Source organism: Auxenochlorella protothecoides (genome assembly GCF_000733215.1).
Source record: "Auxenochlorella protothecoides strain 0710 unplaced genomic scaffold scaffold6, whole genome shotgun sequence".
Lineage (NCBI taxonomy): Eukaryota > Viridiplantae > Chlorophyta > Trebouxiophyceae > Chlorellales > Chlorellaceae > Auxenochlorella > Auxenochlorella protothecoides.
Window position 1 is genome coordinate 22,278 of NW_011934399.1, and position 11,998 is coordinate 34,275.

At 63.1% G+C, this 11,998-nt stretch overlaps 5 protein-coding genes across 5 annotated transcripts in view; 2 read left to right on the forward strand and 3 right to left on the reverse strand.

Annotated features, from left to right (window-relative positions):
* F751_5156 (Pentatricopeptide repeat-containing protein, chloroplastic) overlaps positions 1 to 626 on the forward strand; it is a gene marked incomplete at both ends in the record, with an annotated part of 4,067 nt that extends 3,441 nt beyond the window's left edge. The window contains 2 exons of the mRNA XM_011402755.1: positions 28 to 126; positions 354 to 626. Of these exons, the coding sequence (XP_011401057.1) occupies positions 28 to 126; positions 354 to 626 (372 nt within the window). The remainder of the gene's footprint in view (positions 1 to 27; positions 127 to 353) is intronic.
* A 688-nt stretch (positions 627 to 1,314) lies between these two features.
* On the reverse strand, positions 1,315 to 2,256 carry F751_5157 (hypothetical protein; the record flags this gene model as incomplete). Its single annotated transcript, XM_011402756.1, has 1 exon — positions 1,315 to 2,256. One exon carries the CDS (start codon positions 2,254 to 2,256, stop codon positions 1,315 to 1,317), a length of 942 nt encoding a protein of 313 aa, XP_011401058.1.
* A 1,477-nt stretch (positions 2,257 to 3,733) lies between these two features.
* On the forward strand, positions 3,734 to 5,269 carry F751_5158 (hypothetical protein; the record flags this gene model as incomplete). The annotated part of the gene is made up of 5 exons (XM_011402757.1): positions 3,734 to 3,847; positions 4,139 to 4,245; positions 4,458 to 4,546; positions 4,888 to 5,044; positions 5,239 to 5,269. The coding sequence occupies 5 exons, from the start codon at positions 3,734 to 3,736 to the stop codon at positions 5,267 to 5,269; spliced, it is 498 nt and encodes a 165-aa protein (XP_011401059.1).
* Positions 5,270 to 6,986: 1,717 nt separating this feature from the next.
* On the reverse strand, positions 6,987 to 10,280 carry F751_5159 (putative 6-phosphogluconolactonase 1; the record flags this gene model as incomplete). Its single annotated transcript, XM_011402758.1, has 10 exons — positions 6,987 to 7,099; positions 7,283 to 7,367; positions 7,539 to 7,714; positions 7,959 to 8,316; positions 8,543 to 8,744; positions 8,846 to 8,921; positions 9,300 to 9,357; positions 9,728 to 9,777; positions 9,879 to 9,958; positions 10,102 to 10,280. The coding sequence occupies 10 exons, from the start codon at positions 10,278 to 10,280 to the stop codon at positions 6,987 to 6,989; spliced, it is 1,377 nt and encodes a 458-aa protein (XP_011401060.1).
* Positions 10,281 to 10,721: 441 nt separating this feature from the next.
* The window catches only part of F751_5160 (Solute carrier family 25 member 44), a gene marked incomplete at both ends in the record, with an annotated part of 6,791 nt that continues 5,514 nt past the window's right edge, over positions 10,722 to 11,998 (reverse strand). Inside the window, 2 exons of the mRNA XM_011402759.1 lie at positions 10,722 to 10,863; positions 11,253 to 11,515. Coding sequence (XP_011401061.1) covers positions 10,722 to 10,863; positions 11,253 to 11,515 — 405 coding nt within the window. The remainder of the gene's footprint in view (positions 10,864 to 11,252; positions 11,516 to 11,998) is intronic.

Sequence of the window (11,998 nt, forward strand, 5' to 3'; positions counted from 1 at the left end):
GTGCCCGCCGCCGATGTGGCGGCGGAGCGCGCGCGCCTGCGCGCCGCGCTGCGCGGCGACGTGGCCGCCATCTCCCCGCTCCGCGTCCTGCAGCTCTACTTTGAGCGCCTGGGTTGCAGCGTGCAGGTGCGGGGCGACCCTGGTCGTGTGCCTGCTCTCGCCTCAAACAAGGGCTGGTGGCTGTGGAGTGGTGCGGGAAGGTGATGGCAGGGCTGCGCCAGAAATCGGCAGTCCCTGGCCTGTCGACCTGCAACAATGGATCTGTCGTGATGGCATGTGCACCTGTCATACTCCCGGCAACTCCATCTCATGCAAAACCCCCCCCACCACCCCCCCGCAATTCCTCATCGCAGGCGGTGGCAGCCGACCCGCAGCTGCACGCCATGACGGTGATGGCCGTGGAGGCCGCGGCCGCCGCAGCCATGGCCCCCGAGGGCCCCCCCGCCCTGGCGCCCAGCCTGGTGGCCGCCGCCTGCCTGGCGCACGCGCGGGGCAGGCTGGGCATGACCCCGGTCTGGCCGGAGGCGCTGCAGGCCATGACCGTCTACGCCGCCGAGGACCTGATCCCCGCCGCGCAGGCGGTGGAGGCCGCCACGGCCGCCGCGGCGACGCAGTGCCTGGCGTGAGGGCCGGGCAGGCTCAGGCACGGTCGGCGCGCCACCACGCCTCGATCGCCTGCCGGTTGGCCAAACCCAACCCCGCCAGCCCTGGCAGGGGGCCACCCTCGGCGCCCCTGCCTCGGTTCCCTTCGTCCCCGATTGCCCCTTGAATCCCATGGCCGCGTGGCAGTCCCAGGACTCCACCGCGGTCCCTTTAAACCGAACCCCCCATTATTATCTGCGTCGCCCAGAGGCACACACAGCACCCCTGCCTCGCCACGCTGCATCGATCAGCACCCACCATTGAGGAGACTTTGCCCAGACTTTCCCCTGCCCTGCCATCCTCACCCATGCACACCCCGCACTAGCCGAGATGGATTTTGAGCTGGGCGGGGACGCAGATCCCTCACCCCAAACTATCAAGCCCCCCCAGGGTGGGCGGCACGATACGTACCCCCCTTCCCCCCCATGCCCAGACTGTTATGAGATGCCGCCTGTCCCCCAGTCTGACGCTGTTTCCCAGTCTTGCCTCAGCATGTCCCGGAGGATCTCTGAGCTTGCACCTCAGGGATCCTCCCTGTCTTTTTGATTGTCGGTAGAGTGTTTCTGAGACATCAGGTCTTACCAGTGGCTCAGAGGGACAGAAAGAGGGGGCTGGGTAAGAGAGTCCCAGGTCCAGAGCAGGTCACGACAGGCGTCAAGATGTACGTGGGAATCAACTGGTGGCGGCCGTCCACAGCAGGAAGCTGGTGGCCAAGATGACGGCTGCAGCCGAAGCCCAGGTGATGGGTTCCCTTGCCGCCTGATTGCCGGCCGGCATGCGCCAGATCAGCGGAGCGCTGTCTGTCAAGACGGCCGGGACCTCCTCTGCCGAAGCCCGCCGCGACTGCGCTGCAGCTCGGGGTACCAGCAGGAGCTGGGGAGGCGGGAGCTCGACCGCGGCGTGCATGCTGCGCCACCAGGGCAGCTCCCTGAGCAGGAGAGGGTACCGTGCGTGCAGCGGGACCCTGGCGAGGAGCTCCTCCCTGGCAGTCTCCTTGAGGGAGGTGGCAAGGGGTTGGCGTGCAGTCGGTTGCTGATGCTGGATTGGGGGCAAGGTGTGGCCAGACACTTGCAAAGCAAGGCTGTTGGGTGGCACCCCAGGGCATCTTGTGGCATCCCTTTTCAACAGTCCTTGCCAAACAGCCAGTACAGCCAACCCCTCGCCCAGCCCCTTATTCGCCAAAGCGGCTTCTCCTACCTGTGCAGCGAGCTGCAGCTCCACTGCCAGCACAGTGGGGTCGGCCCAGAGGGTGATGTTCTCGACGTCGACCCGTCCATGCAGGAGGGTGGGGGGCACCTCCCCCACCGCGGCCGCAGACTGCAGCTGGTAGACATCGGCGAAGATCTCGGCAGGAAGAGGCTGGAGCAGCAGGAGTCGCTTTGTGTCGTGCACGGCGGTGACTGGTACGGATACCACGAGACTCCTGTGTGCACCGCTGCCCTCCAACACCCTACGAATAACCACGGGATCGGACTGCAGATGCAGCGGACAATTTCCGGAAGGGCCACAGTAGTACTCCAAGGCTTCCTTTATCACATGCGATTGACCCAAAGCTGCCGCTCCGATGAATTGTGAGACGAGGGTTGCGGTGACCACGGTCCAGGCTCCGCGCATCAGTGTAGCAGTGCTCGCTGCCCTGCGAAGGCCCATCACATGTCAGATGCGTCTAGATTGATAATTGAGGACTTGAACTGAAGTACAGAGGAGATCGGGCAATAATACACTCAATTGGCTCCTTGTTTCGCGAGGGCGTGGTACCTGAATGGAAGGCATGTGAAATGGAATTCCTGCTGCTGTCATTTCGAAATTCGCAACATCAGAACTATGATACGGTGACACAGTGACGACCAAACGAGACAGAAACAAAAATATAATGTCATTATAAGTGCCGGGGTGATGAATTTGGACGTCTCCCTTGGCATCCCTGTCTGAACTGTGACTCCACTTCCGCCTCCCATCAGACCACTGATCAGTCCCCATGCCACGACTCCGGAGCTCACCTGCTCCAGCACAGGACCACAAAGGCGATACAAAGAACATGTGTGAGGCAAACATTCCCAATCCTGGCTTTTGGGATACCCGTGAAGGCTGCAGAGCGTGCGGCGAGACCACCTTCACCTTCGAGCCCGGCCCACGAACCATGCTGGAGTGTGACTGCTGTCAGGGTGTCTTCTGTCACGTGGCATGCTTCGAGCAGGAAAAGGGGGAGACCCTGGATCTCGACCTCCTCCGATCTCCAAGCTTCCAGTGGCACTGCTCCAATGAGTGCTCCCGCATCGCTGCTGGCTTGGTGGCGCGTACAGGTCGCAGGGTGCCAGTGGGATCCGGCGGCATGCTCTCCGTGGAGCTCGCACGATATGCCCCTTCCATCAGAGGTTTGTGATGGAATAGGCATGAGGGGCTTGGAGAATTGGTCTGGTCTTCGGATGGTGATATCCTGGACTATGCCCATAGGCATGCTGTCATGTCACGACATGATGCAGACAGGGTTCAGGGGGATCTCCTCATCACCGCTGCGCTCATGGGGATCACAAACACACGCAGGGAGCACGGCCATCGCGGACATGGCAATACAGATCTTCCAGTCTGCCTTCAGTAAGTGCTGCAGTTGGCACTGGGTGTGCTGTTAAGCCTGTGTACTGATTCCATAAGTTCTGGAGTGTGTGGGGGAGAAGGATGTGACATTACAAGTTCCACAGCAGTTGTATCAATATGATCCTTGCACATCCCATAACCACCCATAGAGCCGGTGCCGTTGGACGATGGGCGCGACCTTTTGACGCTGGTGTGTCATTCATATCAAACACCTGCCGCACCACCGAATGGGAAACAGAGCCAGACTGAGGAGTATGACTTCAGTGAGTGGCTCAAGGGCTATGCCAGACTTCGTGATGTCTCAGTGATGCCTTGATGACTAGGATTGTATAGGTTTAGGTGGCAGGTGCTGGCCACTCACCTGAAAACTGCAGCCGCATCCCCGACTCCTCAGTCGCCCTCTCCCCTCAGGCAACTTCAGGCTGTTTGTACTACGCAAAGGCGCAAACGTGGCATGCGTTGCCACTGTCAGGTGGGGTACAGGAGTATCGTCATCATGATCACAGTCTCGAAACCTGGGAGTCGACACTGCCAGGTGCTCCAACCCGCGGATGCGACTGTGCCCGGCCCCTTCCACATCGACGGCATCCCATGCCTCCTCCCAACCAGGGTCTGCGGTGATAAATTTGCAGAAGTCCCCTTTGTGGCCACCAGAGAAGGGTACAGGCGGGCGGGGTTATGCAAGGTCCTGATCAAGGTTTGTCCATGCTGTGCATTGAGGCTGTGCTGGGTCCGCACTCACGCATGGCACTGCAGACCCAGGGAATCGCGCAGTGCGCCCTGCCATGCTTGAAGGACGGTCGACCGTGTTCAGCAGCCTCTCTTCCCGGCCCCCTGCTCTGTTCATGCCCTCAGCACGCGCCCTGGGTGCTGCATGTCGATCCCCACACCTCCCTCGCAGGAGCTGCGGGGCATGCTGGCCGGGCTGGGCGTCCGGTTCCTGGTCCTCCCTGCAGTGGAAAGCGTGTGTGACATGTGGTGCACCAACTTTGGCTTCGTGCCTCTCAGGTGCGCCTGGAGCGGAGTTTCAGTCACTGCATTGACCAGAGGGCCTTCGCAGGCCCTCGACGAGCTCGAGCCAGGGTGTGGTGCGCCTCGGCGCTCAAGTGCGCGGCAGCACAGAGACCCATGGGTCACTGAGAAGGCGGCTTCAGAGCACACACCATGAGCATCGTCGCGCCTTGCACCGCCATCACCACCGCGCTCCCACCTCGTGACAGGCCCCTGGACGCCGAGGTCCTGGAGGAGCGAGTGATCATGCCCGACGGCGCAACGCTCCTGTGCAAGCCCTGCGACGAGCGTGCCAAGGGTGCGCCATACGCCCCACGCCAGGCCGCCACGACCGGCACGCCCGGCGGCAAGCGCCGGGCTGCGGCCGGCCTGCCCCGCGCCGCGGGCCCCAAGAAGAGGCGTGGGGCGCGGTTCACCAAGCGCATCAGGAGGGGGCGGCCTGCGTCGGCTCCCACCTACCGCGAGATGTCTGACAGCGATGAAGGTGAGATGGGTGAGCTGTGTCAAGCTGCGGGGCTGCGGTTGGGGGGTATAATGTGGGTGGGTACGACAGCCGAGTCTCAGGGGCACACACCAAGGGGGTTCAGGAGCGTGCATGCACCAATCGTCTCCTGGCACCCTCCTTTCCACCCTTGCCAGGCGCGGACGAGAGCGAGGAGGAGGGGTTCGATCCCGAGCGCGATGCCTCTTGCGCCGAGGAGAGCGAGTCGGAGGGGGAGGGGGCCTTGGAGGCGGAGGCTCCAGACGACACAGCCGTGGCTGCAGTGGGTGCCGTGCGCCGCGCACTCCAGCAGGGGTCTGCAGGCGCCCATGTGCCGCCGCCTGTGGGCCTGGGAGCCCCACCGCGCGTGGCTCCCGCCACAAAACCATCGGCGCACCCGGGCATGGGTTTGCCGCCCCGCGCCCCGCGCGCCCCAGCCCCGCCGGGGTCAGAGGGGCACCGTGAGGGCGCCCTCACGACCAGCCGGCCCGGCTCCAAGCCTCCCGCAGACTGCACCTGCTCCACCTGCGGGACCAGTGATGCAAAGCGCTGGGTCAGGGTCTCGGCGGACCAGACCAGCGTTCCTGCTGGAGAGACAGTGTCGGAGGGTGGCGGGGACAGGGAGGCCCAGGCTCCCAGGGACGGCGGGTGGGAGTGCCCGGTGTGCGCCCGGTACCGGCGGGACCACAAGGGGCAGCCCCGCCCCTCCAGGCTGTGGCTGAAGACGGGGGCGGGCCGGGGTGCTGGGGGAAAGCCAGCGCCGCCGCTGCCTGCCAAGCCCAAGCCAGGTGGGGGCATGATAGGACATTTCATGGAGGGGCCAGAGGGCGTCTGGCATGATGATAAAGGCTAGGCAGTGCCAAATTGGATGTGTTTCAAGCAACATAGCAACTAGAGGACCTGCACCTCATGAACCGTCCATGGCCATCACGAGTTGGCCCCGCTCCCCATCATCCACAGGTGCAGGAATGCCCACCGCTGCGGCCCCTCATGCCACCAGGATTTCCCCCTTGGTCATACTAGAGCTACGCAGGCTGCGTCGATCGACTGCGGAGCGGGAAGCCCAGCAGAAGCTGCACAGGCACACTGTGGCGCTGGCCCTGGCCTCGACGGTCGCAGGTTGGCGTGTGCTGTTTTGGCCGGGTGTTGTCGTTGTGGGGAGAGGGAGGAGTATCATGGACTCTTGAAGCTGTCGTGCATCACAAATGGCATGAGTTGGCAATGAGTGCATCCTCGCAATGGTCGACACAGCATCCTAAACGCCAGTCGATCGCCACAGGTTACATCGAGGAGGCAGTTCTGAAATGCATGCCAGCACACACGGCTTGGACTGCACCCAATTCTACCAAGGAGAGTCTCGAGCTCACGGGTGTTCGTCCAGTTGGGGCCCATCCACCTCACTTCGAGATTGGCACCGCTGTGGAGCAAAACTCCATTGGCCGGAACGTCGCTGGCACCAGAGCTCAACATCTCCCTCAAGCCTGCGGTGAGGCGATTGCTCTGAAACATGCGATAGAGGGCGTGCTGCGGTCGGTGCAAGTTGATGAGCAGATGCAGCAGCCTCTGTCCCAATCACTTGCCATCAGCAGATTCCCTGAAGCCCATTGCGCAGGGAGCTCAGGCGGCAAGATTTTGGGGCCACTGGACAGCCTGTTTTCCATGCTGGTGTGCACGGAGCGCACAGCATCTGAGGAGTAGCTGCATGCCTGATGAGTATTACGAGGCCAGTCAATATGCCCCTGCCGCGCCTTCCACCTCAATCTCTTGATGTGTGATGCAAGTCTTCCTCCTCCCAAATCACGCTCCCCTGTGCATCTCCCTGTCACCTCCAAGTGACTGCTGTGTCCACCCAGACCTTTGTCACCTAGAACACTCTGCTGAATTTCGAACGACAACCTCGCCCTGCCCAATTAGGTCTGATGGACCGGCGACGATGCTATAATCATCAGATCAAAGGCCAAGCGGGGCAGCCAGGGTACACCATGGAGGGGGAGAGGGCAGGGCAAGGTCCATGGCACTGCATAACCGGGCTGGGGAGGACATGGCGTGAGCAGAGGAATCAGAGACGAATGTGCCAAAGAATCAGGCCGAGAAGGCCGAGCTGCTGTCCTTTGGCCACGTCCTGCTTTCCAAGAGCAAGATGCCGGAGCACCAGGGTGGAGCCCTCGCCCCAAAGACAAAGTGTCTTGTCAATGGAGCTCACGCTGTTTGCACTGCCCGCTGCATGCCCAGACAACGTCAGCAGCTCTCGATCTCCTCAAAGGTTGGGGACCGCGCTTCTGTGGAAGGGGCTCTTCCGCCCAGACAGGTCCCAGTCGGCGACGTGCAGCTCCTTGGCTGACTCAGCATCCAGCACCCAGGTCAGCTTGCCTGGCAGGGAGGGCAGCGGTGTGCGTACTAAGAAAGGACCTTGGGCCCATAGGCTGACACGCACAAGTGCAATCTTAGAATATGCTGCAGCAAAGCGGCTCTACATAATACCTCCCATGCGAAGGAAATGCCTTCCCCTAGGACCCTCATCTCGAGTACCGGCCCTCATCACACAGTCCTCACCATGCTTGGGCCTGACGAGTTGTGCGGGCAGCGCCCCCGGCAGGCTCTGCACCTCCAGCACGCGTTGCACGATCTCGGCCTTGCCCTGGCAGAAAATCGAAATAAAGGGGCACAGAGATGAGGCGGGGAGGGGGATGGAAGGCACCCAGTGCACTCTGTGCATGCTGGGCAATTCACACAGGACGGAAAGAAGCGGTGGGGGATGCAGGGATGCCCTGGCACGAAGATAGCACCCCCCTCTGACACCCGTGCTGACCTGGCCCAGGGCGACGATGGCGACATTTGCCGCCGCGTTGATGGCGCTCAGCGACAGCGTGATCCGCTCCGGCGGCGGCTTGGGGGAGTTGGTGATGGGGAGCACCCAGTCGGGGGAGTCCCTGGCCTCTGGCGTGTTTGGGAAGATGGACGCCACATGTCCATCGGGGCCCACACCTGAGAAAGGGCGGCATGAGTGCAGGGGGTCAAGATGCTTGTGAGGCACATGCAGGTGGCGACAGCGGTGGCGACAGCAGAGACTGTTGGTGTTCGCAGGCCGGGCAATTAATCCGAGTGCATGTGGCCTCCCGGCAGGCAGTGGAGCTGCCAGGTGCTTGCCTATGGTCCGCTGCACCCCATGCTCGGGGGCGGTGAGGTCTTGCCCTCGCCCTGCCACCGTGGTACATGCTTTGAGACTCACCCAGCAGAACGAGATCGATGCGGGGCTGGCCATCATCGGTGACGGGCAGCACCCCCGGCCCCAGGTTGAGCAGGAGGCCGGCGTAGTGGGTGGCCGCCAGCGCCGCGCCGACCCCCTCCCGGATGGCCAGCACCTGCTTGGCCGGCACAGGGATCTTGGAGAGCAGGCCCTCGCGCGCCGCCAGCAGGTTGGAGTCCGGCGAGTCATGGGCGACGTTGCGCTCGTCGGCAAAGAGCACGTGCCACCTGGAGAAATCGATGTCGGAGCGGTCTGCCAGGGGGGCCAGGCTCTTCACCAGGCTGCCGCCAGACAGGGCGACGGTGAAGGCGCCGTGCGCCTTGATCGCAGCGGCGGATGCCTGCGGGGGTTGTTTGGTATGTGTGTCTGTGGGGTATTGTCCTCGAGGGGGAGCAGGCATGGAGCATGCAGTGGGCAGGGGCCATGATGCTGGGGCCAGCACCTCAGATCCAGTGGACAGCAGGATGGTGCTGGTGCAGCTCAGAGGCATCATACAGCACAGGGGGCAATCGATGTGGCTGTGGAGAACTCCTTCATTCATGCTTGGCATCCATGATCACACACACCTGGGCGACGAGGTCCGCAAGGCCCTTTGCGGCATGGTCGCTGGTCTCGTGGATGACCACGCTCACGTCCACATCGCCATGGGGGTAGGTGTAGATCGGGGGGGTGGTGTCGATGCCCGGGCCGCGAGACTGGGACAGGGGTGCAGCCGCACCAGACTCCATGAAGTGACCGCCCATCGCCGGTGGGATGCCCTCAGGCCACCTGACGGGGGACGTAACAGGCGGGTGATAAACTATTAAGGGTTGCATATAATCCTTCATGCGATGTACTCTTCCAGCCGCGCGCCATGGACCCGTACGCACTGACTGACGGGGCTGATGACGTTAATGCGGGGGCTGGCCTCAGGCTTGCGCGCTGGGACCTGCTGAGTGCCGTTCGCTGGTGTTGCGCGGGGAACCAGGGCAGAAGACCTGGCAATCGAGGGTCTCTGTGCGAGGGGCTGGAAGGTGCGGGCTGCAAGCATGTCTACAGACTGGCAGCGCACGATGGCAGAGGAGCCGGGTGTATGACCTCGCAAATCACAAATGCCGCCGGCGTTGCGCAGTCGACTTGTGATATGCTGTCGAAGTTATCTACAAGTGTAATATGTTTGCCCATATGTATGCTCAGGTTGCAAAAAGGCGCGCTGTGTCCATGGGTGCGAATTGTTTTAACACGTGCTAAGCATGCTCGGAACCAAGGGGAGTAGGGGCAGGCAAGCTGGAGGTCATACCGGTGAGGCGGTGCCAGTGGCCGCAGCCACAGAGGAAAACATACCTCTCAGCGACTTTCCGCGGTGTGACTTGCTGGTGGCATTTGCTTGTATGACAGCCACCTGTATGCGGCAATGAGGAGCGGAGGATGTGGAGGTATCAGACCGATGTGCTCCCCAGTGATGATGGACTCACTTTCATGGTTCATGCCGATTGCTTGCAACCGCTGTGCATGACATCTTGGTCCTCACCTTGCATGCTATGGCCCGAGCAACAGAGTCACTGTCTAGATGTTGAACTATTCCCTGCAAGAGAGGCATCGTGACAAAGGTCACTGTGAGGATTGATAACCTACTGCTCTGGTCCAAGCCAGGACTGCATATCACTCACAACACTGCCCTGCCTAAACCTCACCTCTTTTAGAACTTCGTCCAATGCCAACGCTGTCTGAGGGTACTTTGAGAAGAGGACTGCATCCGTGAGGGTGCTCACTCTGTACAGCTGTTTGTAGATGTTGATGAGAGCATTCAGAATCTCCGACACTGCAAAGGATATGTATGGGGTGAGAATCGCGTCGTCCAGTGTGATGTGCATGACTCAAGGGCCAGCCGTTTGCACCAGGGACCCTTCGTGAATCACTCACATGCCAGCTCATTATACTCCCCATGCCCAACCGCATAGAAGCAGAGCTCGCCAGTCGGCACCGCAACAATTCGCCCACTCCTATGTGGTGCAATTATAGGGTTATTTCCGGCTCTAGGGTCCTTCGTGGGTGCACAGAAGGAGTCATGGCAGGCACTCGTACATCACACGTCCACGTTCAACATTGAGATTGACCGGCAATCCCTCCCCCTTTTGCTCCCCACCTGTACTGGCCAAGGGCCTCGTCAGCACTGTCGGGCGGCTGGTGGGCGGTGGCTTGGTGCATGGCCTCTCGCAGCTCCCCCTTCTCCGGCTCACTGAACGGCTCATAGAAGCGCTCGTACACGACGTTGCCTCCCTGCCTCGTCGCTATGACCACCGCCCCCACCCTGTCTATCGCCATGCCTGATAATCGCACACAGGGCTTGTGGGTGGTAAAGGCGGGTTCCCTCCGGACTCCTGGGAGGGCGCACAGCTGCCGGTACTTTTGTGATCTGGGCCGCTGGGACGACCTGGTCCTTGCAGGGGATGTGGCGTCAGCAAGCAGAGTGTATGTCATGTGAAATTGTAGTCACCACACTGATGGCGTGACGCCCTGTGCTGTGTCAGGAAGGCCCGAGTTGAGCCAAGCTGGCGCCCGGAGCGGAGGGCGTGGTCCTGGCGATCGGTCCATGGAGCCTCTGACATTGCGGCTGTTCTGAACCTGTGCCCGCAGTTCTATCCTATGACAGTGCTCTCCAGCTCTTACAGTAGTTCACAGCGTGGGATGATATGTTCATGAGCCATGCTGACAACTCGACTGCAGGCATGGTGGCCGAACCTTGCCAGCGTACAATCAGGGTTGCTACCTGGCATCCAGGAGCGCCCTGCCCGCCGCCACCTCGTCCTTGTCTGCCCCCGCCTGCCCCGCCCTCTTCAGCGCGTGCAGCACCGTGCGCTCCACCCGCTCGTCCCACCAGGCCCCTGCCGGCTCCTTAGGCATGTGCCTGGGGGTGGTGGAAGGAGGAGGCTGGGTAAGGTGGTGCTGCGGTTTTGGATCCAGGTGCGCTGTGCACCAGCCTGGACCACCCCTAGTTCCAATCCAAAATTACACCCGTCCCTTCCATGATGGCAGTCACACACTTGGACGACCGCTCCAGCCACCATGATGTGGGCATCACTTCCATTGGCCCCCCATCCAACAACGCCCCCCTCTCCTCCTCACCTTTGCCAGCGCAGGAGGGGGAGGAGGTAATCCACCAGCGTCGCCTCATTGGCGGGCTGCCTCAAGGCCACATACAGCAGGCAGCGCAGCTCCGCCCACGTGGGCAGCTGCGGCGGCCCGGGGGTCCCCGCCCCGCGGTCCCCGCCCGCGCTCTCCCCAGCCGCCCCCGACCTCGCCAGGGCAAAGGCCGCGGCGGCGTCCCCCAGCACCACCAGCCGGCCCAGCACCGCCAGCCTGTCTGCCGGGGTGGCAGTGTCGCCCAGGCTCTGCAGCGCCTCCAGCGCCGCGAGGGCCTGACCGCCGTCCTTTCTACCAGTTTCTTGCCCCTCCGTGGCCCCCTCGACCCCGCCCGCGATGCCCGGCAGCACGCAAGTCCGGAAGACGGCGTCCGACAGCGAGGTGGCCGCCAGGCGCTCGGCGACGGCGCCCTCGCGCTGCGCTGCGCTGCGCGCCGGGGACGGCGCGGCGCGCCGCACCAGCGGTGCGTCCTCCTGCTGGTACAGCACCCAGGCGGGGCTGTTGGCGCCGCCAGGCACGCCGCTGCCGGAACGCAGCGCGGCCGCCCAGGTCAGCGCCAGCACGTCGGCGGGCGAGGCCAGCGCGCGTGCGGCGTGCGCGGTGGCCGCCACGCGCCGCAGCGCCGGCCAGTCGCCCGCCGCGGCGCGCGACCGCGTCGCGGCCCGGAACAGCCAGGCCGACGCCGGGCCGGGGTCCGGCGTCTTGCCGCCCGCCGCCGCCCCCGGCCCCGGCACCGCCAGCGCAAGCGCCTCGTCCACGCACCCCTCGGCCAGGAGCACGGCCATGAAGGCGGCGGTGGCCGCCGGGCCCGGGTGCGGCGCGGCGGCGTAGGCGCGGCGCGCCTCCGCCGCGCGCTCCGGCACGTCCCCGCACCGCTCCAGCACTGCGAGCAGCGCCTG